Source organism: Urocitellus parryii, chromosome 1 (assembly GCF_045843805.1).
Source record: "Urocitellus parryii isolate mUroPar1 chromosome 1, mUroPar1.hap1, whole genome shotgun sequence".
Classification (NCBI taxonomy): Eukaryota; Metazoa; Chordata; class Mammalia; order Rodentia; family Sciuridae; genus Urocitellus; species Urocitellus parryii.
The window spans coordinates 270,600,378-270,624,914 of NC_135531.1; the positions used below are offsets into that span (position 1 = coordinate 270,600,378).

Genomic DNA, 24,537 nt, shown 5'->3' on the forward strand with positions numbered 1-24,537 from the left:
CAAGCCTCTCACACAAACACAAGCCTCACCACCTCCCACAATCCTCCTGCTCTTGAGGCCGATTGGCTGGGCCGTGTGGGCGGAGCCAAAGAAGTCCCCCAATGAGCATCACCGCAGAGGAGCCAATCAGCTAGATGTTGCTGGGGCCGCTGTGAGCCAATCATCAGCTGGCAGTCTGAAAGGGCAGGGAAACAGCCCAATGAGCATCACCACAGAGGAGCCAATCAGCTAGATGTTGCTGGGCCGCTGTGAGCCAATCATCAGCCGGCAGTCTGAAAGTTTGCTGGCAACTGGAAGTTTGCTGGGGCCCCTTCGGCTGTGGCTCTCAACAGGACAAGCCCCTGTGGAGGGATTTTTAACCTGGAGCTAAATGACAAGAAGGAGCCCTGTGCTTGAAGCAGCAGAGCAGTGCGCCAGTTTTTCAGGCAGGGGGTGGAAGCAGTGTGGACACCCTGCTGATATGAGAGGCCTCTTCTGACACCCTTCCAGGGGCTGGAAGGGAGAGTGGCTGGAGGCACAGGCTGCAGCCTGACAGCCTCTTCTCATCTCTACTGTGTTGCTTGCTCCTGTGCGGCTCTGAATCGGGCTCTCGACCTCTCTGCACTTCCATCTCTTCATATGCATGAGGGGGACAACCACAGCCCTCCTCACAGGACTGTCATGGACATCAACATGCTCAGGAGACTCCCTTGCAAAGGGACATGTCCCTCAGGCCAGCCTCACTGTAAGCTCGGATTTAGTATTATCCCTGTTTAGAATTATTGTTCTTAAAAGAAATACCCCAGAAACGTCTGTGTCAGAGGTGGGGGTTTGGAAACAGAACTTTCCTCCTCTGCAAAGCAGAGACCTTGTTGTGTCTTCAACAGCCAAGGCAGATTCTCTGGAATAATAATACTTTTTGGATGGTATATTTAGAAATAAAATTTAAATCGACTCTTTAATAACAAAAACCCTTAATAATGTGCCCTGAGAGCCATGTGCAGCGATTCTTATCTCCAATTGTGAGAAGAAACATCTCAAGCCTCAGAGAAAGTTTTGGTGGGGGTGAAAGGAGAGCCCTGTAGGAGGGGAGGTTGGTTTGCTTCCACCAGACGTGGGTGTAGTCAGCACTGAGCAGAATTCGAAGGTTGAACTGGAACAGGGAGTTTCCTCAAAGCGTGCCTTCTCTTCCTGTTCCCTCAGCGCTCAGTCAAGGAGGCCTTTAGAAGTTGCAACCACATGTCATCCGTTTGAAGGAATCCAGGAGACCCAGCAGAGAGAGTGTGTTTTAAAACAAGAGTGAAGAATGGAACACCAAATTCACACACAAAAAAGAAAGAAGGAGGAGAGGGAGGGTGGGAGGGAAAGAAAGGAAAAGGACGTGGAGAAGACTGTGGAAAGTCAGACGGTATTTCTGAAGATGTTGGATCACATGATATAAAATGTACGCGTTTTTTAATCAACAGAAAATGGGGTGTGTGCTTGTGGCTCCATTCTCTTGCATCTCCCTTCCCCATTCTCTGGGAGGGGAGAAAGGGGCCTCCCACCAGCTCCTCCTTCAGACACAGGTGCACCAGCCCAGAGGGTTGTTGAGGTGTGGTAGAAAGACCAGACCTTTACAGAGCTGCCATGGGAGACTGCAGATGGCCGCTGCTGCTGACACAGCCCCATCTCTTTGCATGAATCAAGGTGTAACCATCCTTTGAGTCTTATCTCCTCCCACTCCTAATTCTACATTCCTTCCTCTACTTCTCCCAACCTACCAATATGTTTGCAAATTTCCAAATGTTATTATTTCTATTCATGTCTAGTAATGTCCGGAAGATACTTGCAAAAAACTGTGAAATACTTTTAATGAGGTTAAAAGTAGCAAGAAAACTGCTGCCACTGTTTGTTAATTTACCTGAAAAGAAAAATAAAATATTCGGATTAGGTAACTCTCTCATTTTAAAAATGATACATTTTACATTTTAGGGAAGAAGCATAATTACAGTCAGGTCTGACTAATTTGTTAAATTGAATTAAGTTAGTCCAGGGCCTAGTCTTATTGCATACCATCCCTACTGAACTCTAGGATATAGTTGATTATTTGCTATACATAATTCTCCTATAGGAGACAGGATTAAAAAATAAATCACGCATGTAGTAAAAACCTTAGAAAGGTAAATTTCCTTTTTATTGACTCATTGATTTTACTAAAAACTGCTTGACTTAAAAAAATTGTTCTTATGAGATTTTTAAACTGTGGGTATAAAGGACCAATCGATTGTATTAATAATATCATATACGATATAATATAAAATATAATATAATAGCAAAAAAACACATTTATAGGGGCTACTGACATCTTAATGCTTTCATATACATCATCTCAATTCTCCAAACAGCTTTTGTTACAATAGATAAAGCACTAAAAGATCAATGAACCTGACATGTTCAAGGTCACATAAATAGGAAATTTAAAATCTGCTCATCTGCAACCTGATCTACTGGTATTTCCATCCCCATCTTTCCATAAATTAGATCCTACACTGAGCAGAATAGAGTAGATGTTATCTTAAGAATTTATTATTTTACAAGCCAATTTTGTTAGGTACCCATTCAAATTTCTAAATATTCTTTATCATTTCCATGTATTTATATTCTTGCCCATGTATTATATTAAAGAAATTTAAATAATTTCAGGGGGGAAAAAAGTGGGAAGGAAGTTTTAAAACTTCTCCCTGCTATGTTTCTCATGGTAGCTCAATAGCTCAACTAGTATAAGACTTTCAAAAGAAAAAAAGAAAACTCATGATACATCAATACCAAAATGAAGTTCTTCATTCTATTTTCTAAGATAAAATTTTAATCTGGAGAAGAGACATCATGAGAATGAGGAGGTACACTGATGCCTTAAAGACAGAAAAAGTCCATTTAAAAGTCTTATTTTTGTCCATTATCAACTGACCTGGCTTCTACTGTTTTGGGGGGTTAGGCCTGAGCTCATCTTTCTCTCAAGTTGGGTGTACTGAGTTTCCAGGACTTTAAAAGATCCAGCTCAGGCCTGGGGATGGAGCTCAGTGATAGAGTGCTTGCCTTGCATGGGCAAGGACCTGGGTTTGATATCCTGCACTGAAAAAAAAAATCAATTTATGGGCTGGAGATGTGGCTCAGCGGTAGCGCGCTCGCCTGGCATGCGTGCGGCCCGGGTTCGATCCTCAGCACCACATGCCAACAAAGATGTCGTGTCCGCCGAGAACTAAAAAATAAATATTAAAAAAAAAAAATTCTCTCTCTCTCTCTCTCCTCTCTCACTCTCTCTTAAAAAAAAATCAATTTATATTATTATGTAATATTCATCCTGGAAAATGAAGTTCATAGAGCCAAATAACCCTATAAATCAACTAAAATACAAAATCCCAGATTTTTTTTAGACATGTGCACAAACCTTAACACAAATAACCCAGCACATAGGCAATGGAGAACTTTTCCCTTGGAATTATAATTGCAATTCACAATATGCCCAGTCTCCATCTGCAAGTTGTGAATACTTACTACAAATTTGTGTGGCAAGTGTGTGCCTCGATTGTGAGAGAAGCTCTTGGAGGAGCAGGTTTGGATATCAACATCTTTCTAACAGCTGGTAGAATGGGTTTATCATCATTGCAAAATCATAACCACTTTGGGGGCTTGATGGTCACAGAATGTGTATGTACCAGATATATGACGTCTTATTCAAACACAGTGTTCCATAAATATTTGTGGAGTGAATATATAAATGAATGATGTGTATCATAAAGGACTTTGAGGATTAAAAACTGGCCAGAAACAACAAAGTTCTGTTCCAGTGACCCAGCCAATCCAATCTTCCCACCTTGCTCCATGGAGATCTCAAATTATCAAATAATCCTATGTCTTCCTTGGTTTGTTTAAAAAAAAACAAGCAGCTGGCCTCTTCAGAGTAGGGCAAAAACAAATGATACTCCAAAGACCAGGAAAACCTTAGCATCTAGCATTAATTTTTAACCTGATTTTTCTAACTTCCAGGGTTTCTGCTCATTAAAGAGGGGGGGGGATGTTGCTTGTAATGTTCAAAATACTTTGCATATTCACTCATTCCAGATGCAAATAACTTTAAAGGCAAAATCACAAGAGGGTATGTGGTGAACAAGGGCCTAGTTACCAAAGGAGGTCACATAAAAATTAAAAAGCACTAAAGAATAAATAGTCCATGCTGTCCAGAGAGATGAGCTATGTAACCCAAGAAAAAATTAAAACCAAATTACATACACTAATCAGCTTTGCATAACATTTCCGATTCATTTGCCTACAATGCAGTTATCCTGGTAAATGCTGAACTCAACACAGGCAGCTGGGTCAGTGAGCCTCCAGGGATCATGAGCATCCAGCTATCTCCCTGTACTTGTCTGTGTTCCTTTATGACTGGGACAGCAAACCAACAATCACTCCTGAAACCTGCAGAAGTTGAACATTTGAAATGAAAGCAATACAGATCTGTATGTGGATAGCATGCAGGTGCCCTCAGATGAACAAGAAACAAGACGATTCTGGGTCAGTGATCCATTTCTAGAACGTTCTATCTGATTTTGTAATTTTAAACAACACATTTGTTTTATGCTATATAAAGAATTCTTCTTCTTTTTCTCCTCCTTGGACTGGCAGATGAAGGGAACATCTTGAGATTATCTTCCTTGTACCAGAGTCCCCTTGGCTAGCAAGTGACAAGGGATGGATTCTTTCCCTAAGAATGCCCTTGTTTTTAGAGGTAGCCCCCTCTAAAGAAGAGTCTGGCAAGCAGGATGATGGCTGGGTAATCCACAAATCCCTTGGAAATCTGCTCAGAAAAGATGGCCTCAGCTCAGATCTGATGATGGTGAAGCCCGTGTCAACATTGGTCTCGGCCTCCAGCTCCTGAAGGCTGTTTTCCCGGAGGACCTTCATTCTGACCCTGGGCTCAAGTGGAGGATGCAGCTGGGTGCTTGTGACAGAGCTGCTGGCGGGGGATGACCAACCAGGGCTTTTCCATGAAGTGGCGCTAGAGCTGTCTGATGCCCCAGTGGGCTCAGGGAACTCCAGAGAACGCACCTTGAACCTCCTGCCCCGGATCCTCCGGCTCCTTGGTTCTAGGGTTCTCTGTGCAGGGACAGGGGTCAGCCTGGAGCTCTGATGGAGCAAGCCAGAACCCAAGGTGCCATTCAGAAAAGAAAGTTCGCGGTTCCTAACACCAGGTTCTGGATTCAACTGGACCTGTGGGACAAGGCAAGAAGGAGCAAATGAAACAAGTTTTCCACTACCTAAGTGCCAAGAGCGCCCCGCCTTATTTACCCATTGCCACGCCATGACCACAGCAGACTTTCGGTAAAGGTGATGGAGCAGAAGTCGTAGGTAAACATGATCATGAGGTACAGGATCAGCATCGGCTAGAAACATGACTTTTCTCTTGCTCTTCTTTTTTCCTTTCTCCCCAGCCCCCACGCTAACTTTTTGACAAGGACAGCATTATGAAACAAAAGGCCACTTGATGAAAACACACACTTCTGGTAGATTCAGTTGTTTAAACTACATAAAAATATTCAAAGATGTTGTTCAGCTTGGATGACACAAATGATGTATTTCCAACCATGCAAAAAAGAAAAAAGCCACCAAAACATGAGGTGACAGCCAGATAGGGACTGGGAAAAGAACACACATATGAACACATGAACTGGTGTGACCATACTTTATATGCAAACAGAGATATGAAAAATTGTGCTCTATATGTGTAACAAGAATTGTAATGCATTCCACTGTCATGTATTTAAAAAAACAATTAATTATTTTTTTTAAATCCATTTTCCAAGGTTGTGGTCCTTGTTTTAAACAGTGCTAATAATTATGTATCTCTTGGGCTTTTCCAAGACATGTGGATACTCCAGGGAGGGTAATAATAATTTGGCACCTTTTATAAATAAATATTCCTTACATTCTTCAGGTACTAGAGCAATGGCTACTATTATGTGGGAAAACAGAAAGGGGGAGCTGCTATGTAGACACTGTGCTTTCCTCCCTGGCAATTCCACTCTAGTTCCAATCCTACTGGCAGAACCCCTACCCTGCAGGGAGCTGCATGCTCCAAGTGGAGTTCATGAGCATCTTCTATCCTTGGACTCTCAGGGGCCTCACATCCTACCCCTGACACAGTGCTCTCCCCAAGAGGATTTCTGGACAAGACCATTTTCTCCATCTTGTTAGCAGCCCTTAGAAATGGATATTCAGGACCTATCCCTGCCTAGCCCAGTCCTTAATCATACACCAAAAAGGATGATAGGGAAGAACTCTAAATGCCTACTGCCAATTGAAAGAAGCCAATCTTTAAAGGCTACATACTGTAACTATATAGAATTTTTGAAAGAGGTAAAATCATGGAGAGAGTAAAAAGATCAGTAATTGACAGGTATTAGAGGAAAGTAGGATAAACAGGCAGACACAGAAGACGTTGGGGGCAGGGAATCTCTTCCGGATGATATCATAATGGAATGCACATCATTGTGTATTGGCCCAAACCTATGGAATGTACAACTTAATGCAAACTCTCCACTTTGGGTGACGATGACTTGCCAATGAAGGCTCCTTCATGTAACACATGTGCCATCTGGTGGGAGGTGTTGACAGTGGGGAACACTGTGTGTCTGTGGGATCAGGGGAGATGTGGAATCTCTGTACTTTCTGCTTAATTTTGCTGAGAACTAATGCTGCTCTAAAAAATAGTCTATTTAAAGGGGGGAAAGAGAATGGTACACATTCACCTCCCAAGGCAATAAGGAGAAAGTCAGGATAGTGAAAAAGCAGGTCTAAAATGAGTAGACACACACACACACACACACACAGAGCGGAACTTCCATTGCTTCTTTTACAAGTGGAAAACATTTTCCATGAAGGGCCATGTAGTAAATATCTAAGGTTTTGCTGGCCGTATAGACCTTAACCCAGCTGCTCAGCTCAGCTGCAAAGCAGCCATAGACAAGACGTAAATAAATGGTGTGGCTGTGCTTCAATAAAACTCTATTTATGGATGCTGAAATTTGAATCTCATATAATTTTCATCTCATAATTTTTTCCCAATCATTTAAAAGTAAAAAAAAAAATTATTCTAAGTGCCAGGGCCATAATTGGCCAATCCCTGCTCTCTCCACATCAATGCTTCTCATTCCCTCAGTATCTACCTCTATCTCTATCCCCACACACACCACCCTTGCCTTACTGGAAGCCCAATATCTGAAGCAGTCTAACTAGAGCAGTTTGGACAGGGTAGACCCAGCTCATTGGGACTCCCTTAGTTCTGCCCACATCCCCTCCTGTTGTGACTGCTGACCCCCTCACAAGGTCAGTTGGCTTCTCAGGACCAAGTTTGAAAACCACTATTCTAGAATCATTAAATTCTACCCCTTGACCAAACCAGTTCCCCCAGAGAGCTGTGTTTGCCTGAATACCGCCTCACCCATCTGATTCCCAGAGCCCATGCAATTTAGCCCAGAGTCCAAATTGCACTGAAGAGAGCTCCTGCCAGCATCAGAAACACTCTCCAGAGGAATAAGGAGAAAGTCGGGACAGTGAAAAAGCAGGTCTAAAATGAGTACACACACACACACACACACACACACACACACACACACACGGGAACTTTGCTTGTTAAAGAGATGTCCCCTGTACCTCCATATGTGCCCTTTGATAAACCCACAAGAGAAATTTCTGTCCCCAGAAAATGTGTGTGTGTGTGTGTGTGTGTGTGTGTGTGTACTCATTTTAGACCTGCTTTTTTTTCACAATGGAACCACCTAGGGATCACCAAACACCACTGCTGCTTGCTCCTGCCCCAAGCACTCTGATTTCACCAGACCAGGGTGCAATCCAGGCATCAGGAAGTGTCCCATCTCCCTAGGTGCTTCTAATGCACAGCCAAGGTTGGGAAACACTGCATATATCCAGGACCTGTGCCTGGGGTCATTCTCCTGGGGCCATCTGAGTCTTCCTAACTGCCCGGGGCTCACTTCCTGCTCTCACCGCTCTCATTCCTCCACCTCATTTCCTGTTGCTCTCTCGCCCTGCACTTCCCTTTGCTCTGGTTTTCCCCGCCTTTCCTTCCCCCCACCCCCTCGCCCCGCCCTCCCTTCCTGTCTTTTCATCTATTAGTTTTTAATCAAAATATCTTATTACAGGTCAAGAATCTCTTATCCAAATTACTTGGGACAAGAAGGGTTTCAGATTTTTTTCATGTTTCAGAATATCTGCACTTATGTAAAGAGATATCATGAAGGATGGAGCCAAAGTCTAAACACAAATTTTATTTGTTTCACATACACCTTATACATATAGCCCCAAAATAATTTTATACAATATTTTTAAAGCACCTGAATTTTAACTGTGACCTATTACTCAACCAGTATAAAAGTGGTAATTGTTAACTATAAAAATAATTTAATTGAGTCTGGGGCTGTGGCTCAGTGGTAGAGTGCTCGCCCAGCAAGTGTGAGGCACAGGGTTCGATTCTCAGCACCGCATATAAGTAAATAAATAAAATAAATGTCCATTGACAACTAAAAGATAAATAAATAAATGATTTTATTGTACAAATGTATAAAGTAAAAAGTAAAGACTTGCCCACCCCCAACTTCAAAGAACTCCAAGTTCTCACTCTTTAAAAAATGTCTTGCTTATTAACCCTGGCCTAATTAGAGGGAAAAAAAATACTATCTGCCATCTATAAACAGGGATCTCCCTTTCACTGGCAAACAAACTCCCTCCATTTTTCAAAGGGCTCAACTGCCATCTTTGTCTCTTATGAAATCGCTGGACATTGTATTGTATCTTCTTATTTGACCCAGTGAAGTTTTTTCCTTCTAATAATGGAAACTGACATGGGTTTATTTGTTATTGTTGCTTTTCATATTCAGAAATCATTCAAGGTTGATATTAGACTACCCAGAATAGAGAAAGAAAGCCTTAAGTTTGACTCTGGGGCTCCTATTTCATTTTCTAACAACTATAATCAGAAGAGAAGCCTGAGGACGTTCTCTTACTCCCAAGTCAATCTCAGATCAGAATGAAGGTTTTCCTGAAGCCACGTCCAGGCCAAGACAGGTGCAGCCAGGAAGAACTCTCCTGGACCTCCAAAGTCCGTGGACCCCTCTGAGCCAGCCTAGTGCACCCTCCCCTCAGCTCTGGTCCCCGGGCCCGTGGCACCTCACTGGATCTTGTCTCCCTTAAGGTGCTCCATCTCTGAAAGCCAGCAGGCCACCAGCTCCAAAACTCAGTTCTCCCATTACATCTGCTGTTCAAACCAGCACCACCTCCTACTTGCTCCTTCTCAATTGTCCCCATCCCCATCACCGTCCCCCACCGTCTTCACTTCTTTCCATGGCTCATTGGAGTTCCAAGACTATCACTTCACCCGTTTCCTTGCTGAGACCTCCAACTCTCCTGCACTGGTCCTTTTCTGCCACGATATCCTTCAAAATCTCCCCTCCCTGGATGGAAGTGAGGATTGGAGTTACTCACCCAAGTTCTCTGAGCTTGCACCCAGGATCCTGTGGGAACACACACACAGCCATGAAGGTTGGCGTCACAAGGAAGACGTGGTGTCCAACTTCACTCAGGCTGCCCTCCAGCCCTCCTGTTCCCACAGTTGCTCTCTCTACTCATCACAGCAGTGGTTTCAAACCCTCTGAACTGTCTGAATCCTTCAGTGACACACTCTCCCTCACTCTCCCACCAGCTGGATCACCATTTACATAACAGAGAAAGCAAAAGCCACCATTACTTAGCAACCTTCTCCTTTCCTAGCACCAGGCTCACCTGTGACCTCACTCCTCCTCTGTACAGGAAAGGGACCATCCAACCTGTGCTGTGAATTCCATCACCTCCTGCCCTTCCCATGATCGCAACCTAATAATCACTCATTTCTCCCACTTTAGTATCTTGTATGTTCAATCTCAATTTCTCTCTCCATCTTTCTCCTTCCCCTTTCCAACAGCAATTAAACTTTCTCTCTTTCCCCTAAAGTTTTCTTCTACTTCCCATTCACATTCAAAATTTTTTATAGAATTTGTCTACATTTTTTCCTACTAACCTCCCCCCATGTCCTTTGCCCACAGCGTTGGATTGCCCTCCTACCCCTTATGAAATTGCTCTTACCAAGATCATCTACATTGATTTTCTTTTACACTCAATTTCCTGGTCATGAATTTTCTTGAGCACTTAGTGGAATTCTACTTTGAAGTCTTTACCTTTACCTTTGTAGTTGTCTTCTCCTTAGCTTTTATGCCCATCTATTGTTTTGGATTTTCTCCTTCCTTTCTCTTACTCCTTTTCAGTTTTGATTAAAGGTGCCTCTTTTCATATCGGTTCATCTAATGTAGTAATTACCTAGAGCTGACCTGGGTCCTCTTCTCCACACATACTCCCTTAAGCACTCTGAGACACCAAATACCTTCAATTACCATCAAAACGATAAAGGCTCCCCCAAAGTACAACTACAGCTCAGATCTGTCTTCTAAACTTCACCTTTACCTGTCCAGCTGCCTTATAGGCACCAGCATCTCAACATACCCAGAATCATCTGGATTGAATTCACCTCCCTCTTCACAACAGAACCATTCTGCTTCCTCATTTCTATCTCAGAAGTTAGCATATTGTTAGTCCCCAGGTTTCTCAAAAAAAGAGTCCTTCTGTATATCCAATGTGTACCCTGGCACCCATTCCCTAAAGATTCTGCCTCCTAAAGAGCAGCAATTCCTCCTCTTTCTCCAGTCTCACCACCATTAACCCCAGCGTGACTGCACCAGCCATTTACCTCCCAGAGGAAGTTTGAAAGCAGATGTGATAGTGTCAGCATCCTGCTTCCCGGGCTTCCTACTCTTCTTAAAATGAAATCCAAGCAACCTTCTCCTTTCCTACCACCAAACTCACCTGTGACTCACTTTACCCCTCACAGTCGGCCCCCATTACTCCAATCTGATAATTCTCTCTCGATCCCCACATGCTGAAATTTAACTTCTTTCAGTTCCTTAAAGATGATTTGTTCTTTCTTAATGCCAGTGTATGTGTAGGTTATTTCTTCTATCTGGGATGGACCTCCTCTAATCCTTCTGCCTGAAAACTCTACTCATGTCAATTCCAAGTTTATGATCATTTCACTTTGGGTGAAATTCGGGTTAGAAGCTGCTGAATATTGACTCACATGTACCAGCTATGGGACTTTGAACTGTTACTAAGTATTTCTATGCCTCAGTTTCCTTATCTGTAAAAGAAAATAATAACAAGTGCCAACATCACAGGATTGTGGTGGAAGGTAAATAATAACAGTGCCTGGGACACAGCAAAGCTCTACATGGATTGGTTCAATCATCATCATTAATGTTATCAGCAGCTCTCACAGCAGCTAATTCCCATGTCTCAGTACTTACCAAACTGTTTGTCCTTGGTTATTTATCCCTCTGTATTTTCCCCCTAGATTTTGCCATCCGGAACAGAAGGGATTGTGTACAATCTCTTCATCATTATATCTCTGGTATCTAGCACAGTGCCTAATTAATAATAAATAATAACTAAATATCTGTAAAGTAAGGCTTAACATTTTGAAGAGATGAAAAAGTATAAATTTTTGCACAAAGAAATGAATGAAAAAATTTGGCTCCTGGTTATTATTAAGTAGCTATAAAGTCTTCTTAAGAAAATTGAGGGACATAGCTCAGCGTGGAACATGTGCTGGACATGTGCAAAGGCTGGTTTAATCCTCAGCTAAAAAAAAGGAAATAAGAAAAAATTCAAAGTGACTTGATATTATAGATGGACGTTTAAGAGAGGAAAATGTCAACTTTAAAAAAAAAAGAAGTCTAAGATTCATAGACCATATGGCAAAATTGAGTGCAACATTATTAACATAGAAATGCAGTTGCATGCAGATGGAATGGATTTCCAGGAGAAACATAATGCTAAGTGATTGAGATGAATCTCTTGAGGAGAAATAAAGCTCCTCCTGCCAAACAAACAAATTGAAGTGCCCTTGTAGGAATTCTAGCTATTTAGAGTTCTTCTTTCTAAGAAATGTTTGTGAAATGTTATAAATTGAGGGTAGGGTTTTCCAAGTTCAGGGAACATTATCAACTATCATGGGGAACAGGGAAATAATTTTCACCCATTTATGACTCTCACCTCCTCAAAAAACAAGATAAAATGCATCAGAAAAAAATGATTAAACATGAAAATGATTTCAAGAGAACAGCCAAAGAGGATTCCTCCAACACTGGGGGAAATGATTGCATGGAAAAGAATTATGTAGATAATAAGAAACCCCCCAATACTGCCAGGTTTATTTCAGAGTTGAAATGAGTCTTTTCCAATTAACTGATGTTTTAGAAAGTACTAGATCAACTAGCCAAAACCACTGATATCAACCTGCTATTATGATTTAGATATGAGGTGTCCCCCCCCCCAAGCTCAATTTTGAAACAATTCAAGGTTCAGAGGTGAAATGATTGGATTATGAGAGCTGTGACATGATTAGTGAATGAACCCGATTGAATGAATTAACTGAGTGGTAAAGGTAGGCAGGAAGAAGTAGGTCAGTGGGAATGTGATTTTAGGGTTTATATTTTGTCCGTGGCTCTAGCTCATTTCTCTCTTCCTCTTGTGAGTGCTCCCTCTCTTTTTCTCCTTCTCTCTCCTTCTCTCACCCCTTCTTGGTTGCCATGTCCTGAGCTGCTTCCCTTGGCCACACCCTTCCATCATGATGTTCTGCCTCACCTTTGACCCAGAAATATGGAGTCAGCTGACCATGGACTGAACCTCTGAAACTATGAGCCCCAATAAACTTTTCCTCCTCTAAGTTGTTCTTATCAGGTTTTTGGTCACAGTGAGGAAAAGGTGACAAAAGGTGACCAAGAACTGGGATTACTGATATGCCTAACATGACCATGTGGTTTCGAAGCATTTGGTTTGTAGGAGTTGTTTGAAAAAGTTAGGAGATGAAATTTGGAGAAGACTTACAATGTAAGCAGAGCTTCATGAGTGATTCTGGTGGGAGATCAGAAGACCAAAATGCTAACAGAATTGTGGACAGTGAAAACTGGGCTTATGAGGATTCAGAGAAGGAGGACTCTATTGGAAATTGGATTAGAGGCTACTCATGTTACATTCTGGAAAAGAAGTTGTCAACATTTACCCACGTCCTTAGACTTTCTATGAGGCTAAATTGAAAGGTGGTGGACTAATTTCTGGTGGAGGAAATTTCAAGGCAGCACAGCATTCAGGTGATAGAATGATGGTGGTGGCTTTTAACCGCAATGACTGTAATAATCAGAAGTGAAATACAGAGCAGAAAGATTCAAAAAACTTGCAATTTGGCCAGAAAAATATGTGTCTAAAACTGGGGCCAAGAAAGTAATGGTTGTTGAAGAGATTACAGCCACTAAAGAGATTCTAAGTATTTTACACAGAGGCAATAGGAAAGATGGCTCAAGAGCATTGCAGGCATTAACAAGGCCACATCTATCTCAGGCTCAAAGTTGTAAAAGTTAAAATTCCTTTGAGAAGAGACTTTGGGGCATCCTGCTTGCACAGGCGGGAGGGCAGAGGATAGAAAGTTGTTTCACCATGCTCCAGCACTCAGAGGTCACTGCAGCCATGTTTCCAAGAAGCCTGGCTACTGCTTGAGAACGCAGCAGACCTTGGCATTGTCCGCATGGCACTTGTTCTTCAGGAATTCAGATGGTAAAGTTAAGGGGTCATGGAGGCTTCCGCCAAGATTTCAAAGGAAAGCCTAGGGGACCAGGCAGTGTCCTACAGGGTGAGACTCCCTAAAGACAGCAGCAGGGAGGAGAATGCATGAAGAAGTGAGAAAGGAGCTGAAACCACAGAGAGATTCCCAAGATTAAGAGGTGTCAATGATGTGGAAATTTTCCCAAAGAAAGCTGCAGGATTCAAGTTGAGACAAGCCAAGAGAGAGTTATTTATGCTGCAACCAACAAGGACATATGGGCAGAACTACACGGCCCTTTAGAGAGAACATCACAATGCCATGTTCCCCAGATGCTGGACATGGCACTACAGGACTTGTTTGTCCAGCTGGATTTCAGTCTTGCTTTGGTTCTATCCCTTCCTTTTATGCCCCTATTTCTCCATTTGGAATGGAATTTTTGCTCTGTGCATAAGCATGCATGCATTTCACGTCATCTCATCAACTGATGCTTAGCTATGTTCACCTTTATGTACTTGATTAGTTGTTTGAAATAAAAGAATATAAACATTTCATAAAATACTGAAAAAAAGAGAGAGTCATAAAGTTCTACATTAAAAATATATGATGTAAAAATGGGAAAATACATAATCAGTTATGTACTACAAAGATTTAGTGTGAAACATTCTAGTTAGGAACAGGAATTAATAGCCCTTGAGCTTCACAGAAGGTTTCAGTGAGGAGCATAATTTGGTCAGAGCCTTAATGGTAGATAATTGAAGAGGAAATGCAAGACTTCCTTGGATACTATATAGATCAGGCAATACACAGATACAGGTATACATACAATGGAATATTAGTCATAAAAAGGGATGGGCTTATGATAATGGCTACAACACGGGTGAACTTTGAAAAATTATGGTAAATTAAATAAACCAGACATAAAAACATGTAAGCTGCAGACATAACCACATGATTCTGCTTTATATGAATCACCTAGTGTAGACAAATTCACAGAGGCAAAACAGAATTTTTGAGGCTCCCAGAAACTAGAAGGAGAAGGGAGTGGTGAGTTTGGTTTCATGGATATAGAGTATGTGTTTGAGATAATGAAAAATTCTGGAAATGGATAATGGTGATGGTGTTATAATATTGCAAATGTACTTAACAATATTGAATTGTATATTTTAAAAATTGGTGTTTGTTTTTTGTTTTGTTGTGTTTGTTTGGGGTACTGGGGATTGACACAGGGGTACTTTACCACTGAGCTACATGTCCAGTCCTTTTTATTTTTTGAGACAAGATCTCATCAAGTTACTTAGGGCCTTGCTAAAAGTTGCTGAGGCTAGCCTCGAACTCATGATCCTCCTGCCTCAGCTTCCTGAATTGCTTGGATTACAAGCATGTGTTGCCTTGCCCAGTTAAGTTTTGTTTTTGTTCCTGTTTTGCAGTAACAGCGATTGAACCCAGGGGCACTTTACCACTGAGCTACATCTCCAGCCCTTTTCTATTTTATTTTACTGTGTATTTTGAGACAGGGTCCAAGTTGCCATGGCTGATCTCAAACTTACAGTTCTGCTTCAGCCTTTCCCGTGGCCAGTTGCTGAGATTCCAGGTGTGTGCTGCTGCACCCCACTTCTAACAAGGTAAATTTAATGTTACATGTATTTCACCAAAATTTTTTATAAGAATTTTTTAAAAGAAAAAAGAGGTTTTGTAAAAATTTTTAAAGATCAAAAATAGTGAAGTTTTCTTATATATATATTGCCACAATAAAAAAAAATAATTAAAAACAAGCACATGTGTTGAGTGAGTCTAGAATTCTGGAAAGAGCGGAAAGAAAGACAGTGATGGACCAAGAAAGAGGCTGCAAAGGGAGATGTTAGGTGGCCCTGAATATGAAGGCTGTTGGAAGCTGAGCCAGGGGTCTTTGATATTATTTGTTTACCTTCTTTTTACTGAACTGAGAAGGAGCTTAACGCAGACAGTCATTTACAAAGGTTTTGTGACAATAGCGTGCAGGATAACACAGCAGCCTGGAGCCAGAGCAGAGAGTTAAAATGCCATCATCATAGTGCACATTTGAAGCCATGGGGGCCTAAAGCAGGAAGGTGGGAAGAAGAAAAGACTTCGAAAGAAAATCAGAATGGTGGGTGACTGACTAGATGTGGGGTTTCTGCAAAAAAAAAAAAAAAGAAAGAAAGAAAGAAAGAGAAAGAAAAAAAGAAAGAAAGAAAGGAGGCTTAATAAATAACTAGTGTTTTAGAACCTAGGAAATCTGACTTTCAGAGTTAGAATAAAACAGCCATCCTCGGCACTAGAGAGGTATCTTGTGCTCTTAAAAAAATAATACTACATATTGCTTAACCCACCTACCATTTTCAGTAAAATTGATGTTAAATCTCTCAATTATTTTTCAAAAAATGGAATTTCACACTCAAGAGATGAAGCTATATCCTTGCAGAAGCTTCAGGTTTCAAGAGACCTTACAGATAACCCAAAACAGTGCTGTCTAACTCAAGAGTCACAGACCACCTGAGGCTCTTTAAATGTAAAGTGTTAAAATTAATAATTCTGCTCTTTAACCTGACTGATCACATTTCTAGTACCTAGGAGCCGCATGGGGCCAGCAGCCACCGTACTGAACAGTGCAAACACAGAATATTTTCATCATCACAGAGAATTTTGCAAGGCCACCTAAGCCTAGGAAGGAGTCTCAATTGCAGAGGGAAAAGAGGAATGCATGTGTGAAATGGGATCTTCTTCAAAGACACGTGACATCTCCGCTCCCTAACTGTGTCTTGGAAGCTCATGTGGACTCTGACTCAGGCTGACAGCAGGGGACCCAGAGGTGAGGTGAAGGGCTGCTAAAGGATGCAGAGGCTTGAGCTCACCTGGAAGAATGAGTCTGGCAAATCCACTGGAATGAACAGCTGACCACCACCACCAGTTGTTGAGACTGGAAACCCCAGACTGTAATGATGCAGGGCTCACAGGCTGAGGGAATGGATCTCTCCCACCCAGGTCCCAGGCACAAGAAACCAACCCTGGGCATGGGAGGTGAGGGAGATGGGAACTTTCCCATTTCAACCAACTTAGGAAGGAGACACCCTAGGGAAATAAAAAAGCCTGGAAGGTGAATATCAAGGGGTGGAGTGGGAGGGAGGCATCCTCCTTCCTACTCTCTGGTTTAGCCTGAACCTCCTTTTGTGGAGGAAACATGGGGAACATCCATAAAGGACCTAACAGTCACATCTTGGCCTGGGAGGAGACTCTGAGAATGTGGACATCTACTGGTCTTTGCCAGTTATTCTTCTTGTACAGAATTTGTCTTTTTCTGCTTTATCCTCAAATCTTCAGAAAGACCTTATTAAAATCATACCCCAGTCCCAGGAGGATGGGAGAAACCTTCCCATAGTCCCAGGGGCTGGGGGTGGCAGTTACCATTGGAGACAGGGCCTGCAGCAGGTGGTGATCTCTCGAGGGTGAGGTCAACACAACAAGAGCCCGGTGGCCTGGCGAGGCAGCCAGATGGAAGAACCTGAGAGTCGTGGCTCAGCAAACCTAAGAGGCCACATCTGTGCACTGCGGGACACCTGCTGACATGCTGGCTTCTGTGGCGTCATGATTTTATTCTCCTGATGGCTCCTTCTCAGTTTCTCTCACTGGTTCTTTCTCCTCGCCCCATCTTGAAGTAGAAGACATTGTCTAAGTCCTGTTTCATCTCTTTTCACTTTATAAACTCTTTATTGATAAGGTCACTCCTTCCCAGGGCTTCGGTCACCACTTGCAACCCTCAGTGGCCACTGAGTGTGGAATGTCCTCACCTGAATCACCTGCAAACACCTCAGACCCAATGTGGCAGGACTCGTCCTCACTTCTCTCTTCTTCACCCTCTTTGTCTGATTCATTTCAACTCCTATCCACGCAGCTGCTATTTAGCCCCACTATGAATTTCCTATTTCAAAACCTTGCTGACTCTTCAATGGTCAATTAAAGTTACCTCAAATGTTCAGTCTGTTCTCCACCCAATCTTATTTGATGGTACCGGAGTTACTGTCCTAAGTTACACATGACAGACAGGAAGGCTTTATCCTTCTCATTTATGAAGTTTCCCCAGTAAACATCAAACAGAATAAGTCATCTATCCTAACTCAGCAACCTGGAAACCTGAGTCTGCAGAAGCTCCATGGAGTCCACACTGAGATTGCCCAAGGAAGAAGTGGGTGACAGCAGGTAAACAGGGCAGAGGGACCATACATGTGCAAATTTGGGGAGGGAAACTACAAGAAGTACCATGAACGCAACTTTGGAGCATGGGGCTCAGCTGTGGAAAGCTGAGAACCAGCAGCGCTGACCTACAGATTCTGTGTGTGGTTCATTCTTAAACAGCTTATTTGATTGAGGGCAGGTTTAACTTGCAGGAAGTTTAAGAAGGTGGGGGGCATCATTGCCCATTCTACTTTCCCTTAACACACACAGGCATCATTGCTTCCACCAGTGACAAAAACACAGGGAAATGTGGCTGTGTCACTATAGTGTGCTGTTTTAAGTCCTTTGGGGATCCCTGGGTCAAATGGTGGTTCTGTTCCAAGTTTTCCAAGGAATCTCCATATTACTTTCTTTATTGGCTGCACCAATTGCAGTCCCATCAGTAATGTATGAGTATGCCTTTTCCCCCCGAATCCTCACCAACACTTATTGCTCTTTGTATTCTTAATAGCTGCCATTCTGACTGGAGTGAGATGAAATCTTAAGAATAGTTTTGATTTATGTTTCTCTAATTGCTAAAGATGTTGAACACTTTTTCATACATTTGTTGATTGATTGTATATCATCTTCTAAGAAGTGTCTGTTCAGTTCCTTGGCCCATTTACTGATTGGGTTATTTGTTTGTTTGTTTGTTTTTGGTGTTAAGTCTTTTGAGTTCTTTATATATCCCATGAAGCCACATCAATGTTTATAGCAGCACAATTCACAAAAGTAAATTGTGGAACCAACCTGGATGCCCTTCAGTAGATGAATGGATAAAGAAACTGTGGTATACATACATAATGGAATATTATCCAGCATTAAAAGAGAATAAAATCATGGCATTTGCAGGTAAATGGATGGAGTTGGAGAATATTATGCTAAGCAAAGTAACCAATTCCAAAACATCAAAGGCCGAAGGTTTTTCTCTGATATGTGGATGCTGATCCATAATGGAGATGGGGGACAAACGTGGGAGAAATGGAGAAATTTTAGATAAAGCAAAGGGGAGGGAGGGGAAGGCCGTGGGCATGGGGGTAGGAAAGATGGCGAAATGAGATGGACATCATTACCCTAAGTTCATGTATGAAGACACGAATGGTATGACTCTACTTTGTGAGCAACCAGAGATATGAAAAATTGTGCTCTATATGAGTACTATGAATTGAAATGTGTTCTGCTGTCATGTATAACAAATTAGAATAAATAAATAAACTTTTAAAAAACACACAGGGAGAAAGAAAAGGGACTGCAACATGGGGCGAGAGAAGAGGAAATCCACTCTATATGTACATCCACTAAGAGTTGAAGCTGCAGGATTAAAACAGCCCAAATGAGAACAGGGTTCAGAAAAGGGTCTGGCCCAGGGACGGCACTCAGTAAATATTTGGGGAATAAAGAAGCATGGTTCTGAGAAACATCGGACAATCTGCAGTGATGAAAGATCATGTGGACTGGATGGATTCTGCAAGACAGCTTGTGGCCTTCTGACAAGCACAGGTGACACCTGCATTGCTTTTGCACGGTCTCTGGCAATTTCTACTTTACCAAACACCTCCACATATGTTCTCTCATTTGAGCCACATAACAGACTATACATGACAGTACCATGTGTAGGATCCATCAGTGACCACTCATTACACTAAGGTTATAATTGAACTAACTTATCAAGGAACCCATTCATTCATACAAGAATGTATTTGCCCACCACATGCCACACACTGGTCTAGGTCTCAGCTTCACAGGAGAAAACTAGAAAAGATTCTTATATCCCATGGCAGACCATGCTCCTAATGATTTGGCCTCTGGCCACCTGCTTATCATCCCCCCAGCCCCCGACTCCTGCCTTCACTGTAGCCACACAGCTCTCCAGGCACTTTGCTGGATGTGCCCTGCTATGGAAGTGCCCTGCTGGCCCTCTGTTGGGAATGCCCTTCCTCCTTTCTGCAGCTGGCTACTTCCTTCTGTCCATCCAGCTCATGCAGGTCAGCCATTGCTCCTCAGGAAAGCTTCTCCATGGCCCCTGGGTCTAGCACCCCACCCACTCAGGCCCCTGGGCACACATGCCTCCATCCTGGCCCCAAGGAGGGATTACCTGTGGGAGGGTTAATCTGAGGTTGTGGTTTTCCCTTGAATAGATTTTATTTACTGGACATGAATCATTTGGAGGCACTAAGTATTTGTCTCTTCTGCTCTGATCTTCACTGGAGAAACTGTCTCTTCCCTGAGAGTCCCAGAGGCCAGTTTGACTCTGCAGTTTAGGGTAGAAAGTAGGGCCTTCACCTCAGGACTAAAGGAATCCACACGGTCCCATTCTCCTGAGTGTAGTTACTGATTTAGAGAAGAGAATCAGGTTCCAAATGGGTCTGATTAGAGTGGATCCAGGAATTTGGTTGGACTATTGTGGACACTCAGAGCCTGCTTTTGTCCCCTTTTCCACCACTGTAACCAAAAGATCCAACAAGAACAATTAGAGAAGGAAAAGTTTATTTTGGATCACAGTTTTAGAGGTTACCAGTCCCTAGATGGCCGACTCCATAGCTCTGGACCCAAGGTGAGGCGGCACATCATTGCTGAAGGGTGTGGAGGAGGAAAGAAGCTCAGTAAATGAAAACCAGGAAACAGAGAGAGAAAGTCCCCTCACCAGGGACAAAACATAGCCCTCCAAAGGCACACCCTGGTGACCTAACTCCACACCCTGCCTGCCTACAGTTACCACTCAATTAACCCATATCAGTGGATCAATGTACCAATTAGGTGAAGGCTCTCACTACCCAGTCATTTCAACTCTGAAAATTCGTGCATTATCTCTCATATAAGCTTTTGGGGGACACTTCATATCCACACCAAAACAGAGCCATGTGAAGAATGTAGTCCCTGGGGCTGTTGGCAGCCCGCTGGCTGAGGGCAAAACCAAGAGGAAGGTGGCAGAGCTGAGAGTCGGATCCCAAGCATGCTGTTTAGGACCTGGACTACTTACAAAGCCAAAAATTTCACCCCCTCCCAATTCCCTTTCCTCCGTTCCCAGAAAGCTTGGCCTGGACTTTGTATTCTGAAAAATTCACTCCACTGTAAGAGTCAAGCGGAAACTACAGTCTGCTGTCTTTTGTGGTGTACTACAACCAAGCCTTTGTGCACTTTCCTCCAGCACTTTTATGACAAGAAGCCAGGGCAGAATTTTCCAGAAGACACTCCCTCATTTTGTTTGCATGTCATGGAGGTGGTGGGACCAAGCAAGGCTAGTGTTTTGGAGTGGGAAAGCGGAAATACAGGAAGCTTGGAGAACTCTGGATAAGACCAGGAAGGAGTTAGTGTCTCCAGGTGGGCTTTGAGAATAAAGGACAAATGCAGACTCCTAAACAATCCCCAGAGGACAGGGGGCTAGTTCCATATTCTTCATGGTTTTTCGCTTTTCCAAAAAAAACTCTTCTACTCTCTCCAACTCTGATTCAACTTTCCACAGTAACTAATTGTATAAGCTGTGGTTTCAAAGAAAACACCAGTTAGCCTTTAAAACAGGCATGAGTAAGAAGGCGTCTCCTGCCCCACTCAGGCATGTTCAGCTTTTGTTTGCCAGTGAGGCTGACTTTAAGTTCTGAAGATTAAAACTGAAAGAGAAACTTCAGGTGCCTTAGAAATTAACAGTTGTTTAAAAGAAAGTGCCTAGCCATAGTTTGTAAACAAGAAGGTAAATAATTCAGAGAGTATTTAATGTAGAATCAGTATGATTCATGTTTTATTAACTAAGAAGTCAAAGCAATGTCAAAAAAAATTAACTAAAAGGAAAAACAAGTCCTACTGTAGTCTGTCATTACTTTATCCAATAAGACTTACAGGGATTTCTGATCATTTCTCAAAGACAGATGCCATGGAATATTTTGTTCTAACCATCGCATAGGTCCCTGTGCCTGCACACTTACACACCCGTACACACTCAGAGCTCTGAGATACAGCAGTTAACCACATGGACTTTGAAGTCTGATAGACACTTACTAAGCTTTATCATGGGAAAGTAACTGAACTCAGTTTTTCAATCTGCAAAATGGGAAAAAAGCAACTTCCTAGATGGTTATGAGTATTAAAAATTATCAATTTAAAAACTTTAGGGCAACATAGAAACAACAATAGATAAAATAAAGTTTTGAGCACTATCTTAAGGATGTGGTTGTATTGGGGCATTCTGTGCAGATGAGAACCTTTGTTGCAGGCGGATGGCAATATCCTTCACTGAGGTAATTAAGAAACTGAGACCCAAGGTCACATAGCTACTAAGTGGCAAAGCTCAGCTGCCACATTGAACACTTAAGAGACAACAGTGATATACACTAGCTGTGTTTGGTTTCAATAGGATGGTTAGGAAAGGAGGTTTTAATTTTAAGATTGGAAGAGATCCTAACCATCTAACTTGATTTGTAGTAAAATTTGACAGTGATTTAAGATACTTAAAAATTAAGTCAATAGTATTGCAAATTTCTCATCAAGTCTGACTTTCTTACCTGTCACATGAGCATACTTAATTAGATCAGTGCATATTAGAATTGTCCAAAGAGCTTTGTTTAAAAAAAAAAAAAAAAAAAGTCCCTGAGCACCCAGAGATTCTGGTCTAACTGGTCTAGAGTGTCTGGGAATTTTTTGAAAACTCCCAAGGGCTTCTAATATACAACCAAGGTTGAGAACCATCAGACTAAATCAACACTCATACCTGCTGAGATGTGAAACTACCCAGTTCCATGTCATGTACAAGACCACAAGGTAGAGGAGAAATACCTGCAACAGAATCTTGTTACCATCATAGTCCTGCGTCTGCCACCTGGTGCTGCTGATGGGAACACACGGGTTGGGTAGAAGAGGCACCAGCTGGCCGATCTCTTGAACCTTGAACTGCAGCACGCAAGACTCTTTGGGGTCCACCGAAGTTCCCAGGGGCAGCTGCTTCAGGGAGAGCTGCAGAGCCAAGTTGTCAGTGGTGTAGAGCACAAAGAAGCAGAAGTGGCTCTTTTGTAAAGTGGCCTCTCTCTGCAGGATCATCTCATAGAGTCTGATGGCATCCTCGTAGTTGTCAAAACTGCAGTACAGCGTCACCCTCAGGATCTCGGTGCCACAGTGCACCTGCCTGACGCCCCAGACAGGCATCTGGTTGTCCAAGCTGTAGAACTCCTGATTTGCAAGAAGGTAGGGACGAAGTCTCCCCTGCACATCCTGCGTAGGGTAGCAGTGCCAGGGTGGACGCTGCAGGGAGTCCAGAACGCGGAGCAGCCGCTCCTCTCCACGGCTTTCATGCAGGAAGAGCAGCACCGACATCCCCGGGAACCGGGACCGCCTCGAGGGGTACCTCTCATAGTATTTCACTGGTCGGACGCGCTCTGACACCAGGAAGAGGCGCATCCCTGGGCAGATGCCATCCAGGAGCTGGTCCAGAGCCTGCTGCAGAAGCGAGCCATGCCCAGAGTCAGCCAGGAGGTGTACGGTCATGGCCAGCGGCTCCTGGGTCTCCTCCATGGTGGAGCGAAGCAAAGCAAGCGTGCAGGCCGCTGCTCAGACTTCTGAGGTCACTGAAGGAGCCGGTGAGGCCACCCTGGGGTCTCACACAGAGCCTTTGCCCACCACAAAACCTTCAGCTCCAACAGTTCCTTCAGAACTCGGCCCCCAGGCAGAGAGCACACGCTCGGCTGCCCGTGGATGCACAGGGAGGGAATGTCACATGGTTGTGGACTTAGGAGCCTCCGCTACACACTACATCAGTGGCTCCGCGTCACCCGGCCTGCGCAGCACGCAACTGCTCATTTGGCTCTTTCAGGCATTCCCCAGGGTTTCTGTTTGACCTAAAAACCTATAATCCTGAGAACCAATGGGTGGTTCTTGCAGACACTCGGCAAAGGAAATGACCAGGCAGAAAGGAACGGGAGTCAGCCCTGGTAGCCTGATAGCCATCTGTTTAGTTGAAAAGACATCCACTTGATGGAGCCACAATGGGCTCTGACTTCCTACTCACATCTCCTGGTGTTTACAGTAGCCTGCCAGGCCACCTGAATACAATGACTTCTTTAAAACAATTCTCAAAACTTGAACCCTTGCCAGTTCCCCCCACCCCCACCCCTTTGTCTTTTTTATTTTGTTTTTGAACTTTTAATGCTAGGACACGGAGAGAAAAATATTTTATCTAAATACAAAAATAAGTGTTTGCTCTACAGAAGAGTCTGGATGTACTAAGAAGATATCAAACAACAAAATAACCCTTGATTCATACAAATTCCTTGGAAAGAGATTTACAAATCAACAATAGTAATTGCTTCTATCTCTTGAGGATCTTCTAAGTGCAATCATAAACACTTCGTATCAATTGATTTAATCACTCTACAAACTTAAAAAGAAGGGAACATTAGTCCCCAGTTGCTGATGAAGAAATTGGGACATAGAAAAACCGAGTAACTGGCTTACAATCTCTCAGCTAAGAAGTGGCCATAGGAAGAGTTGAATCCAGGAACCTAGAGGTCCACATCCTGCACTGCCCCTCTGGAGCCCAGAAGGTCCAGCCCAGATTTTCTTCCTACTAGTAGGGAAAGGATGTCTCAGCAATTTCTAGTTGACACATT

The 24,537-nt window shown here is 42.9% G+C and overlaps 1 protein-coding gene across 1 annotated transcript; it reads right to left on the reverse strand.

Annotated features, from left to right (window-relative positions):
* Positions 1-3,312: 3,312 nt before the first annotated feature.
* Fam124b (family with sequence similarity 124 member B) lies at positions 3,313-23,624 on the reverse strand. Its single transcript, XM_026390382.2, has 2 exons — positions 22,712-23,624; positions 3,313-5,229 (listed from the first exon to the last, which is right to left on the reverse strand). Exons 1-2 carry the CDS (start codon positions 23,441-23,443, stop codon positions 4,600-4,602), a joined length of 1,362 nt encoding a protein of 453 aa, XP_026246167.2. The 5' UTR covers positions 23,444-23,624; the 3' UTR covers positions 3,313-4,599.
* Positions 23,625-24,537: the final 913 nt, after the last annotated feature.

Bases quoted from the DNA above. Each gene is read 5' to 3' on its own strand.
- Fam124b (XM_026390382.2), bottom strand. From the start codon at position 23,443: ATGGAGGAGACCCAGGAGCCGCTGGCCATGACCGTACACCTCCTGGCT. The intron at 5,230-22,711 runs GTATTTCTCCTC...CTTGTCCCACAG, and splicing joins GTAACAAGATTCTGTTGCAG to GTCCAGTTGAATCCAGAACC.